Raw genomic sequence first — 18,688 nt, 5'->3', positions numbered from 1 at the left:
TTGGGGGAGGGCTGGGAGAAAGAAAGAAAGGGGGCAGGCAGGGAGATAGAAAGAAAGAAGGGAAACAAAGAAAGAAAGGGAAACAGAAAGAAAGAAAAGGGAGACTCAAAGAAAGAAGGGAAACAAAAAGAAAGAATGGGGTGGCAGGGAGACAGAAAGAAAGGAAGAGGACATGGAGAGAGAAAGAAAGAAAGGGAGGCAGGGAGAAAGAAAGAAAGGCGAGGGGGCAGGGAGAGAGGAAGAAAAAGTTGGGGGAGGGAATGAGGTCTGGAGGAGAGGAAGCATACAGTAGGCTGAAAGAAGGGTAAAACAGACAACAAAGGTAGGAAAAACTATTCTATTTTCAATTTAGTAATCAAAATGTGTCAGTTTTGAGAATTTATATCTGCTGTCTATATTTTCAACTATGGTCCCCTTTTACTAAATCGCAAAAGCGGTTTTTAGTGCAGGGAGCCTATGAGTGTCGAGAGCAGCGCAGGGCTGCATTAAAAACTGCTATTGCGATTTTGTAAAAAGGGAGGGGGTATATTTGTCTATTTTTGTATAGTTGTTACTGAAATGGCATTGCACAGAGTCATCTGCCTTGACCTCTTTGAAAAAACCCCAGAATATAAATGATAATTAACATTTTCTCTGCGTACAGTGTGCTTTGTGTTTTTTAAAAAATTTTATTGTTGGTAGATCATTTTGACTCGGTCATTTTAAAAGTAGCTCGCAAGTCCAAAAAGTCTGGGCACCCCTGATCTAAACATTGTGAGACAAGTAAACATGTACTTTGGTACAATACTCAAAGTCCTGGATGGTGCCAATGAAAGATCCATGACATGTGAAGACAGCAGCAGAGCAAGGGCTGGATGGACTCCGGTTGGGCATGGTAACAGCAAGTTTATTGCAGCAGGAAAGCCGAACCGGGGCTAGAACTTGCTGGCAGAGAGGGTGAGGATCCACTTTGGAACCCGAATAAATCCTGGAATGAAACGAGAGAGCCAGGCCAACGGGGGGAAGAAGGAGAGCAGATTTCGCAGGGATGTGAACTGAGCCACAGTCCGTCCTGTGAGAAGAGAAAGAAGCAAGAGATGAAGAAGTCCAACTTCAGATCACAAACACAGCAACTGAAAGAGAAATTAACGTTTGTTAAATTGGTTTAAGGTGCACGAGAAAGGCAATTCTATTAATTGGCAATGTTCAGTTATACACACACACTGGAGGTCTGATTCTATAAAAGACGCCTCGAGTTAGGCGCCTAGATCTAAGTGCTTAACTTAATTATTTAATTAGACTTAATCGGTGCTGATGTTTGAAAGCGCCATTAAAAAAAATTATCTGGTTGGCTGCCAACTCACCCTGCTGGACCACAGTGACTAAGGGAGGCCTACACTGCTTCTCTGAGGAAGGGGGCATGCGCGGCTATTCTACAACTGGCTTACAGCTGGGACAGGACCCAACACCTCACCTCGGAGGGAGGGAGGGATTGCTCCTATCTCAGCTCGGCTCACCACACCACTGGACCATCAGGATTTAAGGCGGACCTGAAAATTAAACGAGACCCCATTTTTGGGCCATTTTATTTGCCCCCAAATCTTAGTTTATATTTGAGTATATATAGTAAGTGTACTCATTTAGGCCAAGATAACCCTGGCCTCAATGGGAATGCACCTAAGGTTTCAACGCCTACCGATGCCTAAGATCACTTAGACATTGCCAGGCGCGATTCTGTAGAGGGCCTCTAGTGGATGATTGACATTTGCACTCAACGGCACCTGCGAGTTAGGTGCCATCTATAGAATTGGAGCCTGCATGTGTAAGTGCACAGAAACTCACTACACTCCTTCCTCCGTATTCGCGGTGGTTAGGGGCAGAACATAACCGCGAATACGGAAAAAACACGAATAACTTTTTATATGTTATTCGCGGGTTTTGTAACAGCCACCTTTATTACTATTGAAACCGCGAATAACTTTTTGCAGCGATTTTGAGGCTGATAGCAAGCAAGTAGCGATTTTGAGGGTGAAAGCTTGGAAGCAACGATTTTCTGATTGAAAGCTGGTAAGCGCCAAACTTTTTGATTGGTACAGTACAGGTACTTGACTTATGACGTAATGTGGTGGGGGAGGAGTCAGCATGGGAAAATCATGAATAAGGGAAACCACGAGTGCTGAAACCGCAAATACGGAGGGAGGAGTGTACTTATACATGCTGGTGCAATATACATTATTCTAAAAACTGTGTATCGCAAACTGCCAGGGAGAAAGACATGCAGACAGAAAGAAAGACAGAGACAGACAGACTGGGGGCCAGGGAGAAAGACATGCAGACAGAAAGAAAGACAGACAGAATGGGGGCCAGGGAGAGAGACAGACAGACAGAAAGAAAAGACAGAGACAGACAGAAAGAAAGACAGACACAGACAGACTGGGGGCCAGGGAGAGAGACAGAAAGAAAGGGGAGCAGGGGGAAAGAAACAAACGCCTCAGCACCCCATTGTGCTAAAAGTTTACACATCTATTCTAGCACCCGGGCTTAAACACTAGTGTATGTATGTATACATATATATATATATTTTTTTTTTCTTTTTTTACATGTCAGAAAAAAACACAGAAAGCATGCACAGATCACACCCAGAAAACCAAGCCATAGTCTTTCCAGGGCGGGATTGCAGAAAGTGTCACTGACAGGTTTCAGGTGTGCCTCCAGACACCGGGGAGAAGAGGCGCCAGCGCTGGCTGAATGCCTCTTGCGGTGTGAGGCACATCCTGTAGGCGCCTCTCCTCCTCCCTGGCATCGATCCTCCTCTCTGGGCCTCTTCTTTTTCTACACCCCCTCACTGCCAGCCCAGAGCCCCGTCTGGAGGGCCTCTGCGCATGCGCACTTCTGGGTGCCCTCGAACAGCGGCCGCCAGTTGAGTGCATTACTGCTATACACATGCGCTCCTTCCCTCTCCCCCCCCCCACATACTTCTTTAACTTTGCCGGCGCGAGCCACATCTCCCACAACCAGGAAGTGAATTCAGAGGGAAAGTGGAGGCTGGCTCGAGCAGCAGGTTAGAGCTGCTTCTCGCACCGGCAAAGAGTTAGAGGCATGAGGGGAAGGGAAGGTGCACGCGCGGCGCGGGAGAGACAGAAAAGGACCTGGGGCGGAGAGGTGCCTTCCCTCCTTACTAAGTCACTAGTTATAGCGCATGACTGCAAATGGGAGGAGCCTGGGTGTGTCTCCAACTTGCACAATCAACTTCTAGAATACTGTATGCACGTGTTATTTGCTGACATGGTCACGCCTAAATTTAGTCACACCCATGTGGATTGAAGCTAACATTCTCTGTGACTTGTCAACTGGAATGTGTGGCTCAAGTGCCTCCTCCCCACCAAACACGTCCGAATCACCGTCCAAAGCCCCCTGAATCCCACGGCTTTAAAACAAAACAAGCCACGACCTGAACAACACAGAAGGGAAGTCTTACCGTTTACATCCCGCAGTCCGTAACGTTTGGCAACCTCACAGGTCAAGAGAACTTTCCCACTCAGTTTCATCAGATGGCGATCTGGAGGCAAACGAACATGCATAAGTAGCAGAACTAACCGCGGAGCCCAACATTCATAAATAATCCTTCAGCAGTCACTAAATTGCCAAACAGGGGAAATCGAAAGGCGAAACTCAGTCCCTGAATAAATTCATATAAACCATTCTGAGCTCCCTTGGGAGAATGGTATAGAAAATTGAATAAATAAAATAAATAACTGAAGAGATGGCAGAAGGTTACGCCTCCGCGTGTGCGGATCACCGGACTTGATGGACCGAGGGTCTGATCCGGAGATGGTGCTTCTTATGTTCTTAATAGAAAACGAAGCCCGATGAACAAATGATGAAAGTGATGGAATCCCAGACTGCCTCTCCAGCAGCTTTTGAGATGTACGAGTTGTATTTTAGCTGTGTGTGCGTGAATTGATTATAGAGTATATTTTGTACTCATACGGACATTACAGTTACAGTATTTAAATACCGTATTTGCCGGCGTATAAGACGACTTTTCAGTACCTTAAAATCCTCCCCAAAGTCGGGGGTCGTCTTATACGCCGGGTACTGTTTACATGCCCTTACTTTACATTAGAGAGCTGCACGGGGACGCCCCTAGGGTCGCGGGGATCCCGTGGGGACGCCCCCTAGGGTCGCGGGGATCCCATGGGGACGCCTCCGAGGGTCGCGGGGCTGGATGTACTCAGTCTTCTGGATGTACGCGGCTCTTCTTCTCCCTACCTTCTCTGCTTGCAGCACAGAGCCGAACGGAAGTCTTCCCGACGTCAGCGCTGACGTCGGAGGGGAGGGAGGGCTTAAACAAAGCTTAAACAAAGCCCTCCCTCCCTCCAACGTCAGCGCTGACGTCGGGAAGACTTCCGTTCGGCTCTGTGCTGCAGGCAGGGCAGATAAGGAGAAGGAGAGTAGCCTCGCGGTTCGAGTGGCTACCAAGGGAGAGGGGCGGCCCGCCCCGCCCCGGTTGCAGCACAGCCGGCCAGGTTCCCTTACTTTTGTGGCACTTCCCCGACCGACCGATAATAGCCCGGGTCCGACAATCCTCCCTGCCCTGTAGCCACGAATCTAAATTACCTTCTTACAGCAGCTGTAAGAAGGTAATTTAGATTCGCGGTTAAGGGCAGGGAGGTTTGTCGGACCGGGGCTGTTGTCGGTCGGTCGGGGAAGTGCCACAAAAGTAAGGGGACCTGGCCGGCTGTGCTGCACCCGGGGCGGTAGAGAAGGTGTGCGGAAGAAGGAGTAGTCTTATACGGCGAGTATATAACAAACTCTATATTTTAACTGTAAAAGTTGGGGGGTCGTCTTATACGCCCAGTCGTCTTATACGCCGGCAAATACGGTACTTAAAAAGGTATTAATATAGAAACAAATCTTTTCCAGAGAAGGGAAAATGGTAAAACTAGAGGGCAAGAATTGATGTTGCGGGGTGGCAGATTTAGGAGTAATGTTAGAAAATTATTTTTCATGGAGAGGGTGGTTGATTTCTGGAATACCCTCCCAAGGGAGCTGGTGGAGAGGAAAACGGTGATGGAATTCAAAAAAGCGTGAGATGAATTAGAAAATGAATGGTATAAATTGAAGAACTAAGGCCAGTACTGGGCAGACTTGCACGGTCTGTGTCCTGTATGTGGCAATTCAGTTAATAGGCTAGGGAGGACACCGATAGTAACTCCGGTAACTTGATGAAACAGGAGGATGTTGCTGGGCGGACTTTACGGTCTGTATTTTTTAATGAGTATAACTTATGGGCAGACTGGATGGACCGTTCAGGTCTTTTTCTGCCGTCATTTACTATGTTACTATGTTTTTATCCCGCAAATGATGTGATGGTTCAGATAGGCTGGAGTGAGCTTCAACAGCAAATCTAGTAGTTGGAGCCTACAGCCCAGAAATATCAAAGAAAAATAATTGATTTAATCATGCTTTTATAATGCATGGCAGAAATGCAATTGAAAATTGTTCTTAGACTTTACATTCCACCGGAACGTGCAGACCGGATGGGGATTACTGCGTCGCATTCATGCCCGAAATGCAATCAGGCTCACGCATCTTTGAGTCACATGTTTTGGGCCTGCCCCGCAATCCAACAGTTTTGGAGACATCTTGGCCTATATACCACATCGCCTTGGGGAAGGCCATGGCTTCCGCAACCGAGGGCGTTATTTGGATTTTATAATAAAGCCTCGCCCAAACCCAGGGGAATGTCAGCATTTATCTCCAGAGCCCTTTTGATGGGGAAAAAAAGCCATCCTCGCCAACTGGCTCTCCCGTGATCCCCCGTCATATGCACAATGGAGATCCCTAATGATAGTGCACGCAACACTGGAGAGACGCATGGTGGGAGACTTGACTCTTGGCCCAGGTCGCAAATTTTGTCAGGTGTGGGAGCACTTCTGGCAGGACCTCACACCGCCGTGCTCGCAGTAGACTTTTGAATCTTTAAGATTTTATTCCCACTCTCAGCTGTTGGACTGGCCATGGATTCTTGGGGAGGGGAGGAGAGGGGGGGATGGGAGGGGAACTGGTTATATTGTTGAAAATGTTATTTCCTGAATGGTACTACTGTTTGTATTTGCTTCTTACTGCTGGACTAATAAAAATCATTTAAACATAATGCATGGCAGACTGGATGGACTGTTCAGGTATTTATCTGCCGTCATTTGCTATGTTATTATGGGGCTCAAACGTAATCAAAACATAAAGACGTCCAAAAAAACAGCCTAACTCAACACTTGAACGTTCTAATTGCCAATAATCAAAACTAGTTTCCTGGACGTCTAGCAGGATGTTTTTTCCATTGTGCATCCAGAGTTCACAGGGATGTGTTAGGGGTGGGTTTTGGACAGGCTTTGGAGCGGTTTAGGCTTGGACATCTTGCAGTGATAATGTAACCTTTTTCAAGACGTCCTCGACAAAAGTTGGACATTTAGGACTAGACCTGTTTTGAAAGCGCCTCTAAGTGAAAAAAGGGAACCCAACTGACCAGAAGACCACTAGAGGGATTAAATCCTGACCCCACCCCCGTCACTCCCCCCAGTGGTCACAGACCGCCTCCCACCTCACAAAAATCGAAATGAAAAACCACATACCCATCTGTAATGGAAAAGCCTACTATAATACCATTCAGGTGTTTTAACCTTTTCCTATCGTAATAAATTTTACATTACGCTGGTTCCAATCGTAATTATTTTACCAAAGTTTTGTATTATTCACCGTTATCATTTATGGCTATTGTAAACATAATGTAAATAAGTCATAAGTCTGTAAATTCAAATATTTTGTGTTCCTGGCTCTTTATTAGTCGATACAGACTGTTTATTCACGATGGCAACAACATTTTTGGAATGTCCCGTCATCTGGGACACGATAGGAAATGGTTAAGTAGGCTAGTGAATGGGCCAGTGAACCATAGTCAGGAGGATCCAGGCCCATGAACCAGTATAACCACTTCATTTATGGTGGAAAGAGTGAGCCCACCAGAAACATACTATACAGGCATATAGGCCACCTGCAGTCATAAGGGCTTTTGTGCTGGTATACAGGTGGGTATGGTAGATACTGAAGAGGTTTGGGGGGCTCAGCCTTATTATAAGGGGGTTATGGTGAGATATACGTGACACCCTTTATGTGAAGTTCACAGCAATGCCCTCTAAGGTGCCCCACTTCTCTGTTGGCATGTCTATGTGGTCAATCCATTACGAGGTTGGCCATTTTCAACTAGGATGGGGGTTTTATGGTTGAAAATGGAGAGTAACTTTGGACATTTTGGCAGTCTGAACATCCAAGTAGATGATTTTGGAAAAAATAAATAAATTTGGATGCCCAGCAGGTTACCTTCTGAAAATGGACTTTTCTCCATCTCCGACTTTAGACGTTTTGCGGAAAATGTCCAAGTGGGACTTAGATTTTTTATATTGTTTTCATAGAGTAAATCTTGTATTATATTTTTATATGCATGGTTCTTTTCTTTGGTTCATGATTTTATTTTTGTAATCTGTCTAGAAAAATAGATGGAATAGAAATATGTTGAAGAGTGAACCAGAGCCACCAAGCTGTAAAATAAGGATCCAGTTAATATTGCGATATGCATTCTACAACAGAGTGATGTATTTCATCACACACACAGTATTCATGCCCCAAAAATGAATGCACAAACATCCCATTGGACTGATGCATTCAGCATGTGTCTGAAGATACACATGGGTGGCAAGAAAAGGAAAATAGAGCTTAGGGTTGAAGATTCTACTGAGTTTCTGACCGCCTCCTCTTTCATGCTAACCATTGGTCCACGCACGGTCGAAGCCTTTGCTAATTCAGATGTCCTCCGCAAGTCCTATGTAAAAACCAGTGAGGAACCAGCCAGTTGTTCTGTTTTGGACAAGAATCGCTCAGCTACAATCTTTCTTCCCCCACCCCCACCATATTGTCAAGTCTGCCAATATTTTTACCTGTAGCCAGAGAAACAATGCATTTTCCACTCAGTTCCGCCGTTTCAGGCTGGGAGAAGATCTTTCGAAACTACAGAATGAAATGTAGGAAAGACTGTTCATCTGAAAGTTCATCAAAAGTCTCTGATCTCAAGTCCCTGAAAGGTGAGGACCATGATGTATTATCATTTGTGAAATAATGGGGCATCATCTGTCTTGGTCCCTCCCCTCTTCATTTGCTCCAGAAACAAGAGAATCACATCTGTCTATGAACAGGAACAAAATTAATACCATCCTTCCAGAACCCCAAGAGAAAGACCTTTCCTCAGCTACACCTCCACTTGTATTGCCTTAGCAAAATACGCAGAGATGGAGTGGAGTGGCATTCTCAGTGGGGAGTGCTGGTGGATTCTTACCCTCTGCATGAACGAGTGTTCGGTAGAGAGGGACACTCTCCGTGAGGAAGTGTTTTAGGGGACAAGCATCGCCACTCTCCTTAAAAGATATCTGGGAGAGGTTATGCTCTCCCTGTAAAGGTGTTTTAAGGAGAAGTTTACAATTGTTCCTGTGGAGGAATTTCAGTGGATGGCTTTTTTCTACATGTGGAGCAGTACTGGAACCTTCAGTTTCTTCACCAGAATAAAGAAGTTGTGGCCCTTTTTTTCACCTCACAGTTTCCAGAATAGTGGCCGTGTCTTCCTTCTAGCAAAGTCACTGACCTAGAAGTGCAAGGAGGAGGAACCAGTCTGCCCATCTGCAGCACCCACTATCTCCTCCTTTCCCTAAGAGATCCCACATGCCTGTCCCACGCTTTCAGAGAAGAAGTGAATATCACAATAAACCCTTCACAATGTGGAGTATATCTAGCTGTGTGGATTACTTTATTGAATGTAATGAATATGCTGAGAGTGTGGAGAAAAAATGTCAACCGGTCTCCTAGCTCTGCTAGTCCCAGCTTTGCCCTCACACCAGTCCATGAAATGTATTTGTGGCGCCCACTCGATGCTCACCAAGCAACTTAGGGTTACAGAGGTATCTAGAGGAGGGAGTCGCCCCATTCCTACCAGAGTGTTTAGAAGTGGAAAATTGTTATGTTTTCCCTATGGAGGTGATTGGTGAATGATTAACCCCTTCAAAAGCATTTAGGAAAGTTTCTCCTCCGTTAGAGAGACAAATTACATTTGATGTTACTCTATTACCTCCTCCAACTGGGGATCTGAGGAGTCCATCTTTGCCATGCATTCCTCCACAGTCTCTGTAAGGACAGCGCCTGGCCAGAGCGACACATACGCTATGCTATGTTTCCGCAACTCTATGGCACAGTCTGCTGCCAGCCGGTCACACTAGAAAAAAGTTCATGAGAATATGAGATAGGCATAGACCCAACAGGCCTACATCAATGAGTAAGACAGTGGAAAAGAGAGAAGGCAAGATCAATTTGTGTTCTTCATCCGGCAGCTTTGCACTAGTTTTATGACCCAGCTCTAAGATGTGTTTAATACTGTTCTCATTTGTGTGTAAACTAGGCATCGTGGGTAATGTAGTCTCATACCCACCGCACCAGTCCTGCCTAACCGTATAAGCTCTGTTTCAAGTAGATGTCCTGCAGATATAATTAAATCTTTTCCAGGAAGTCCTAAACAGAACTTAGATGTTTTCAACTAGACCTGTTTGAGAAGCGTCTAAGTGCCAAAAGGGTATCCAAACTGACTAGATGACCACTGAATAGATTAAGTAATGAGCCCCACACACTCCCCCAGAGGTCACTGACCTCCTTCTCTCACCCCCCAAAAAAAATTGAATGAAACAGTACATACCTGGCTCTAGAACAGAGGCACTTGGTATGGGAAAGCCTAGTAGAGCATCACACAAGTGTCTTAAGTAGTCAGGAGAGTGGGCTAGTAAACCATAAAGAGGAGAAGCCAGGTCCATTAGCCACTCTAACCACTACATTTATGGTGGAAAATGTGAGCCCACCAAAACCCTACCTGCCACCTGCAGCCATAAGGGCTATTGGGGTGGTGAACATGTGGGTATAGCAGGTTTTGGAGGGCTCACGGTTTATGTGAGGTTCACAGCAGTGCCTTCTAATGTGCCCCAAATGTTCTTTTGGCATATCTGTGTGGACAGTCCATTAGAAAGCTGACCCCGCTTCATTTGGACGTTTTCAACTTGGATGGTATTGTGGTCGAAAATGGGAAAGAAGGTTGGACATGTAGTTGGATGTCCTGATGGCCAAGAGGTCCAACTAGATGATTTAAAAAACCAAAATAGGACGTTTTGCAGAGAACGTTCAAAGTCGGACTTAGACGTCCTATCAAAAATGCCCCTCAACGAGTATATTTTACTATCTGGAAAACCAGACCTTGTGTGGGACCCTGGGAATCAGGAGCTGGCTGCAATTGTGCTAGGCAGATGTCAAGCATAACTGGGATAGGAGGAGTATGAATGGTGTTCTCACCGCTTCCTTCCCAACACCATATGGGACATTGGAGAAGTACATGAGACCACCGATGGATGATATCACAACAATAAGACCACGTTGTGCTGGCACCATCATCCTAGCAGCGTAGACTGAACAGATGTAGTGTCCTCTAGGAGAAAGGAGGCAGAGAAAATGTGAGCGAGAGCAGCACGTCCAACAAATACCAAATATGGTGACAAAGACCATATCACAGTCACTTAACATCTCTCTCCCCCATTCCTCTCCCTGCTTGAGGTTTCCCCCTACCAGCTCCCCAACGCACACACAATTACATGTGATCTCCCATCTGCTTCTACTTGCATAACCTAAATGTTCCCAATCAGCCCCCCTTCCCCATGCTACTGAACCTCTGAATATAAACTCCCTCTCACTGATGTCTTCATTGACGAGCCTCGTTGTTAAATTCAATAAGTGTTTGCCCTCACCTCAAACCTGCATTGTTGACTTCATCCCAGCAGGATGTAGGAGACTCCCAGAATGGTTTTGTGTGGTTTGCCATAATTGCCTGATGAAAAGTTGTTGAGAAAAGAAGACAGATATGATATTGGGTGTGACACTTCCATGACTGCTGGAGCTCTCTTCTGTTCCAAATTATCTTTTCCGTCCTTTTGACATCTTGCTAAGAATCCCCCATCCCTTTATAGCTCAAATGCTTTAATCCCTTGGATCTGTAAACAGACAGAGACCAATATGGCCTATCCATACAAAACTACTCATCTCTACTATCCCTTGGGGCCTGCTGACCTTTCCAAATCTGAGCTTGAAGTGAATTATATTCAGCTACAATAGATACCGTATTTCTTTTTTTTTCTTGCAATTTTTCAAAATACATTCTACATAATAGAATACATAAGAATGGAATCTTACAAGAAGAAAATAATTTAAAGATAATTATCATTAAACTTAAATTACCATCAAGCCCACGTTTAGGGAGACTTTCATATAATAAAGAAAATAAAAAGGAAAAAAAAATTAAAAAATTGTTGTAATTCCTTATAAGTAATTAAACAAGAAAACATTAGTTTCCTTCTATCATAACTGGTTTCATTTCTAACTCCAGTCATATCACTATATTTTTGAGATTCATATGCTAACAAAAATTGTTCTAGCTGCAAGGGGTCCCAAAACACAAATTCCTTTTCTTGGTATCTTAGTAAACATTTACATGGAAATTTTTTTTTAAATGTCGCTTCCATCGTCAATACTCGGAGTTTTAATTTTATGAAAGCTTTCCGTTTAAATTGTGTTGCTATGGCAACATCTGGGAAAACTAATACATTGTCCCCACAGAATTTCTTATTTTTATTTTGAAACTATACTTTAAGAATCATCAATTTATCTGACTCATTGGAACATTTCACCAACAGAGTAGGTCTAGTACAAATCATATCTTGGGAATCTTCCAAGAAGCCAATTTTATCAAATTCTGTGGGGGCAAGTTGATCTATACCCAATTCAAATGGAGTTTTCTTTTTTTGCGGAATATAATATAAATTCGAAATTGGTAAGGAGTCTGCGTTTGGTAAACCAAGAATCTCCTTAAAATATTTCCTCAATAAAATCTCTGCCGAAATACAATAGATATTTCAGTATCCCAAAGGACTTACAATCTAAGCTTTGGCCCTGAGGCTACTGAGAGTATACCTTTTACCTAGGGTTACCATATTTGTGAAGACAAAAGAAAAAGAGGACACATGACCCCCACCTGCACTCCACCTATTTCCTTGGTCCCCCTTTCCATCCTCTGTACCCTTTTAATAATAATAATAATAACTTTATTCTTTTATGCCACCATAACCAAAAGTTCTAGGTGGTTTACACTAAAAAGAGCTGGACAATCAGTGAAATACAATAATACAGAAAAAAAAAATACAAATATTTATAAAATAGAATTTCAATAATAAAACTCACTAAGTAATAAACTTATTGAACAAAGTAGTCTTAATTAATTTCCAAAAACAGCAATAGGATAACATAGCTTCCTGAATACATTTACCTAACCAAGATTGTTGCCTCCAAGCTTGAAATGCTAGGGTCCTATCTAAGAAGGTCTTATATCTACACCCATTAATTTTTGGATAAGCAAACAAGTAGAAGTTTCAAGTTCTCTTGATGCAACACAAAATGAGGAAAAAGGTAAGCTGGAGACAATCCCGATATCAGCTTAAAGCAGATACAGGAAAATTTGAATAATACTCTTGCCTCCAAAGGCAGACAATGAAGTAAAAGATAATATGGACTAATATGGTCGATCTTTTTTAAACCAAAAATCAATCAAACAACTGTATTCTGAATTATCCTTAATTTCCTTAGAATTTTTTTGGGTGCTCCTAAACAGATGATGTTAAAATAGTCTAAAATAGATAAAACTAATGTCTGCACCAATAGTCAGAACGATAAAGGATCAAAATATTTTTTTATGATTCTTCATTTCCACAATATAAAAAAGCATTTTTGTACCACTAAGTTCGTGTGTTATGCTAGTGTTAAATGTCGGTCTAGTGCAGTGGTCTCAAACTCGCGGCCCGAGGGCCACATGCGGCCCGCCAGGTACTATTTTGAGGCCCTCGGTATCTTTATCATAATCACAAAAGTAAAATAAAACAGTTTCTTGATCATATGTCTCTTTAGCTATAAATTACAATATTATTATTAAAACTTAGCCAAAAGAAAAGAATTATAAACTATAAAAAGTTTTACCTCCTGCAAAATTGTCATTTCTTTAATAAGACATTAACTATTTTTTCTGCGGCCCTCCAAGTACCGCCAAATCCAAAATGTGGCCCTGCAAAGGGTTTGAGTTTGAGACCACTGGTCTAGTGTGACTCCCAGAATTTTGATAGATTTAACAATCGGGTAGTCATAAGCATTAAGATGAAGCAATGAGTTTGTTATTTTTGTCATTGGGACTAGCCAAGAAATGTTTGGTCTTTTCCGTATTGAGTTTCAGTTTGAAATTAATTGTCCACCATTCTATCTGAGTCATAATAGAAGATATTTGGTTTAAAATTTCCGTGGTAAAATTATTTAGAGGAATTAAAATAGAAATGTGCTTATCTCTCTCCTTTCCTCCAGCCTTCCTCCCCCAAGGGTGCTTCTCTCTCTTTCTCTCCTTCCAACCTCCTCTCCTGCTGTTTCTGTCTCTCCACTCCCATCCATCACTACCTTACTCCATGCTCTTTTCTCCAGCACTCTCTCTATAATGTTTCTCCAGCCCCCCTCCATGATGTTTCTCCTCCCTCCGTTCCTCCCTCCATGCTGTTTCTCCAGCCACCCTACCCTTCCTACTCTGACCTCTAATCTGCTTCTCACAAACTTTCTAGCTTCCAACTCCACCACCTACGTCCTCCTGACCCTGGCTGCTGTAATTTAATATTCGGACAGCCGGCAGCAGTGAGGTGAGCCTGGTGCCGCCGGCCTACCCCAGAAGCCACCTCTCCACATTGCCTTCCTCTTTCCGCTAAGTGGCTTCTGGGGAAGACCAGCGGCAGCAGGCTTACCTCTCTGCTATTGGATGGCCGAAGATTAAATTACAGCAGCTGGGCTGGGGAAGGAGATGGGAGATGGGAGAGCTGGCTAAACCTGGAAAGACTCCCCCATTTAAAAAATAAAAAAAACCTCCAGGCACCTGGACAGTCCTAGTAAAAGTAGGACATGTCTAGGTTTCCCCAGACCTCTGATAATCCTACACCTACCTATCATCGCAAAGAACATCACTGGAATTTCAGTCCTGTCTTCCCTAGTTCTCAGGTCACAACTCTTACCAGTAGGCTACTTGTCCACTCCTCAACATATCCTTCATCTCCATCACGATCCCATCTCTTCCTTTCAGTTCCATTCTGTCCATCCTTCACCCCTCACTCTTTTCAATCCTTGCCATCTCCACGACCCTAGTTCATTCATAATCATCCTTAATTTCTCTTCTTATGACTCTATCCTCAATTCCTGGTTCTCATCCATTGCATAGCCTCAGTCTCCTAATCTCTCACCTCTCTCTTTCCCATTACTACACTCGCCCTCCACAATTTTACCTCTATCAAACTCCCATCAGACTCACCATCTCATCAACATCTGTCCCACTTACCCCTCTACCCCATAAATCTTTTTTCAACTCCTGTATGTATCTCTTTTCCCAAGTAGGTGTGATAGCTACTGTCTTCCATTTCCCAGTGTCATCTGTGCCAAAAGTGTAGGAGAATTTTCATGTGTTATCTGTCCCAGGTGAATTTTACCTGTACTCCGGCAAAGGCATTGTTCACGAGAATATCCAGCCGCCCTTTTTGTTCCCGCCGGACTCTGTCAAACAGCAGCTTAATGTCTTCATCTTTAGTAGAATCACAAACTACAGGAATACATTTCCCACCACGGGACTGCACCTACCATAGAAGAATATGATGAAAACAGGGGACCACTGGGGTCATCTTATCTCTTCTTAGTTCACATTGACCCAGACCCCAGGTGGTCTCTGGCCTTCCCTTCATCAGAATGGATCCTCTGCCCCTATCCCAAGCTACGTATCAAGTTTTACATCTGCCACCTCTGTTGGGAGGCTGTTTCATTCATCTAATACCCTATCCATGAAGAAATATTTTTGACATATTTGCTGAGTCTACCCTCTTTGAGCCTTTTCAAAGAGGTCATGTCCAGGTTTTCCCGGATATCTGGTAACCCTAGACAACCCATTACATTTTAAATACTTCTTTCCTGAAATGCTAGTATGTGCATCGATGTTATCATCTCAAGAGAGTCTTGAAGATATTCAGAGGTGGGGGAATGAGGGGTAAAGCCTGGGATAAGCACAAAATATCCTGAACAGTGGGAAAGTGAGGGATAAAACTTGGGATAAGCTCTGAGGATTCTTAGTGGTGAGGAAATTAAGGGTAAAGCCTGGGATAAGCACGGAGGATCCTTAGTTACGAGGGAATAAATGGCACTGCCTGGAATAAGCACAGTTCTGGGAGTGCCTGGAACAGACATGGAGGACTCTCAATGGTGGAGCTTCAGCCATAGATCCTCCATGGTGGGGGACCGAGGGATATCGCCTTGGACAAACACGCCTAATGGGTAGAAATGAAGCCACGGTTTGTGTTTGTGACTCCAATGAGATCCAGATGAGAAGGAAGGCGAAAGACCAAGAATTAATGAGCTCAAACACCAAGAGACAAGGTGGATCTTACCTCCTGAGCTGTCTGGTCCAAGGTATCCTTATTACGTCCTGTGATGTAAACTGTGGCCCTGGCTTCAGATAGCTGTAATGCTATTCCCTTCCCAATTCCACGGGATGCACCTGTCACAATGCAGACCTGTCCGGATAGTAGTAGAGCCATCTAAGGAGGGGGTGGAGAAAGACCAATAAACAGAACTGTAAACACTCCAGCCTTTCCCTACACTAACAGGCTTTTAATTAGGAAGAATAGGCTGTTGCCTGGCTGTAACAGATTTTGGATGCTACAGTGTCCTTTTTCTCCTCCCGTTGAACGCCCTCCTTCACATCTCTCTACAGTCAGATGCCCTCACTTTCCCATGTGTCTGAAATGAATATACAAACAAATCTTTTCCAGAGACAGTAAAACTAGAGGATATGTATTAAGGTTGCAGGGTGTCAGGAAATGCTTTATCATGAAAAGGTTGGTAGATACGTGTAATGCCCTCCCGGTGGAGGTGGCGGAGACAGAATTCTGACGGTTACAGAATTCAAAAAGCTGTGAGATAATCACACAGGTTCCCTAAATAGAAAGCAGTGGCATAGACAGGCCCAGTATTTTGGATGGGCCCACAGTTGACTTGAATGGGCCCTTCCAACTCTGCCCCGCCGCCCCCCCACCCCACCTCCTAGAGATAGTTACAAAATATATATACGTATATACATCTCTCTGTCCTCCAATGCGTTACGGCATCTGCCCTCCTGTCTCTCAACCTTGTCCTACCCCAATATACCCATGAAGGCTTCCCTCTGCTGCATGCCACTCTCACTGATGTCAATTCCTGTTTCCAGCCTGGTGGGCCAGCGCCGACAGCAAAAGTAAATTGCTGCAAGCGCCGGGATATATGCAAGGTATACTGGGGAGGGATAGGGTTGAAAGATAGGAGGTCAGATGCCAGGACCCCAAAGAAGGGAGAGGGAAGTGTGGTGCTGCCACTGGGTGAGCCTGAGCCAACAACGGGTGGGCCTATACCCACCTGTAGTAGCTGCGCCACTGATAGAAAGAGGGTAGTAACCCAACAAACCTATGGATGTTGATGCTTAGACGGCAACCCCAACTATGAGAAACTATGGCCAGCACCAGGCAGACTTCTACAGTCTGGGTCAAGTGAATGGCAAGACAGATTAGGATGTGCTGGAGCGGGCTTTGACGGCAATTCCAGTCGTCGGGACGTAAGGACAATGCTGGGTGGACTTCCGTGGTCTATGTCCCGAAAATGGCAAAGAAAGATCAGGATCAAGTACATATATTTTATACCACATTATGAATTGATAATAAACGTGACTGTTGGGCAGACTGGATGAATCATTCAAATCTTAATCTGCCGTCATCCATAGGCATCAGAATGGGGGAGGCCACAGAGGCCATGGCCTCCCCCAAAATTAGCGGTCAGTGGTTGGCGCCTGCCCTCCCACCCGTTTCCTGGTGGTGTACTTTATATCTTCGGGGCAGCCACCATGCAGCGTCAACGAGCAGGCCTGCTCTGGAACCCTTTATTCTACTTCCAGGGGCAGGCCTGCTTGTTGACGTTGAACAACAGCTGCCCCAGAGATTTCACATACAATGCAGGGAGGAGATAGGGGGTGGAGTCGGGAGCTGGTGACAGGCCGTGCCGCAAGATTCCGCTGGGGCTAGGGCGGAGCTTCCGGGCCCCCCCCAACCCAAAAGTGTTCTATATGACATCCCCCCCCCAAAAAAAAAACCATGTAGTCTTTTTCTCTGTTGATATGTTTGGGCTCTTTTACCACAAATTCCATTATTATTCCTAATGAATATGCATGATTAATTTGCATATAAAGGAGGCAACAGGATGTCGGCAAAACATGCTGGGTTTTTGTAATCTATGAGGGATCTTCAAAAAGTTTCCGCTTTTTTATTTTTTTTACACTATTTATGAAATATCTCAAAAGCAAATTACATCACTTTTCCACTTGCCTCTGGTTTTCTCTCTCTCAGGTCATCAGTAAGGTGCTACGAAAGTCAGAGTAATAATAATCACTTTATTTTTATATACCGCCTTACCACAAACAGTTCTAAGCGGTTTACAAGGGAAGAGACTCTATACAGACAGCGACATTACAGAGAACTTTCCAAAATTACATTGGCTTGTTAAATTGAGTCAGGTTTGTCTGGAAGTGTTTTGGAAGTACATCAGGTTGAAGAGTAGAATTATAAATGCCAAATTAAACCCAGGAGTCGGGATTTTCAACTGCTTCTTAAATCATGTTCTGAAACTCAACAAGGAAAATGAAGTGATGCACTTGAAACCAAAGGAGTTGAGCTGAGAGTGTGCATCCAGATTTATTTTAAATAAGGGGGGGGGGGGCTTTTATTAATATTTTTCAGGGGGTGGCCTTTGATGGGTTACTGTCCTTTGCTCAGGGAATTCTTTTCTGTCTTTGGTTTTGATTGTACACTGCCAAATGTGCCATTTGGTAATAAGGTGGTATATAGTTTAATAAACAGACTCAAACGGGAACTGTGTACTGCACCCATGAAACAGAACAACCCTCACCCACCCCCCTTCCGCATCCAGTCCCTCCCCTGTACCATCCCAGCCTCACCTGTGCATGAGCTGATCCTTCCCCTGTGTCCTACTGCACTTTAGACTATCCAGAGACAGGAAGAGGCTGGCACAGATTTCTCTTCCTCACAGTGAGCCCTGAGCAGGGAGGAGGCAGAGAGCTGCAGAAACTGGTCACATGCAGGAAGCTGGGTGGATCCTGGCATCTGACCAGGCAGATCTTCGGTCCAGAGGGAATCACCAGTTCCCAAGGCTGCCAAGCAACCCAGATCCAACACACACAAAAAAACATGAAATAAAAGCAAAACTGTTTTCTGTGCATCTCATTTTCTTGTCGGACTGACTTGGTTTCTTAATAAGTACAGTATTTTCTGTATTTTCTTAATAAGTACAGTACTGGGAAAAATCTGTTTCTGTTTCTGTGTTGTTTGAATAATCATTGGGTGGGTGGGTGGGAGAAAATGGTTTGGTTATGTATATTTGTAAGTTGAATGTGCTTTTGTTGACTAATTGTATGTTATAT

The 18,688-nt window shown here is 44.2% G+C and overlaps 1 protein-coding gene across 4 annotated transcripts; it reads right to left on the bottom strand.

Moving 5' to 3' along the window:
* Positions 1 to 627: 627 nt before the first annotated feature.
* On the bottom strand, positions 628 to 18,337 carry LOC117368333 (dehydrogenase/reductase SDR family member 1-like). Of its 4 annotated transcripts, XM_033961898.1 has the most exons (9): positions 18,206 to 18,337; positions 15,615 to 15,764; positions 14,670 to 14,813; positions 10,863 to 10,942; positions 10,414 to 10,546; positions 9,152 to 9,295; positions 7,974 to 8,043; positions 3,458 to 3,538; positions 915 to 1,051 (listed from the first exon to the last, which is right to left on the bottom strand). In XM_033961898.1, exons 2-9 carry the CDS (start codon positions 15,762 to 15,764, stop codon positions 915 to 917), a joined length of 939 nt encoding a protein of 312 aa, XP_033817789.1. In that variant the 5' UTR covers positions 18,206 to 18,337. The 4 variants fall into 4 exon arrangements, with proteins under 4 accessions (XP_033817791.1, XP_033817790.1, XP_033817792.1 ...); XM_033961900.1 differs by lacking the exon at positions 3,458 to 3,538 and having other exon boundaries at positions 628 to 1,051; XM_033961899.1 differs by lacking the exon at positions 18,206 to 18,337 and having other exon boundaries at positions 628 to 1,051.
* Between the last annotated feature and the right edge of the window lie 351 nt (positions 18,338 to 18,688).

This window comes from Geotrypetes seraphini, chromosome 10 (assembly GCF_902459505.1).
Source record: "Geotrypetes seraphini chromosome 10, aGeoSer1.1, whole genome shotgun sequence".
NCBI classification, from domain to species: Eukaryota; Metazoa; Chordata; class Amphibia; order Gymnophiona; family Dermophiidae; genus Geotrypetes; species Geotrypetes seraphini.
Note: the sequence above shows the minus strand (reverse complement) of the source record. Positions and strands in the feature narration are given on the sequence as shown.

What these genes read in the sequence shown, in the direction of transcription:
- LOC117368333 (XM_033961898.1), bottom strand. Translation starts at nt 15,764, where the DNA reads ATGGCTCTACTACTATCCGGACAGGTCTGCATTGTGACAGGTGCATCC. An exon ending in GTCAACAATGCAGGTTTGAG is followed by an intron (nt 10,547 to 10,862) that starts GTGAGGGCAAAC and finishes CCTTTCTCCTAG; the next exon opens with AGGACACTACATCTGTTCAG. An exon ending in CAGATCCCCAGTTGGAGGAG is followed by an intron (nt 8,044 to 9,151) that starts GTAATAGAGTAA and finishes TTCATTCTGTAG; the next exon opens with TTTCGAAAGATCTTCTCCCA.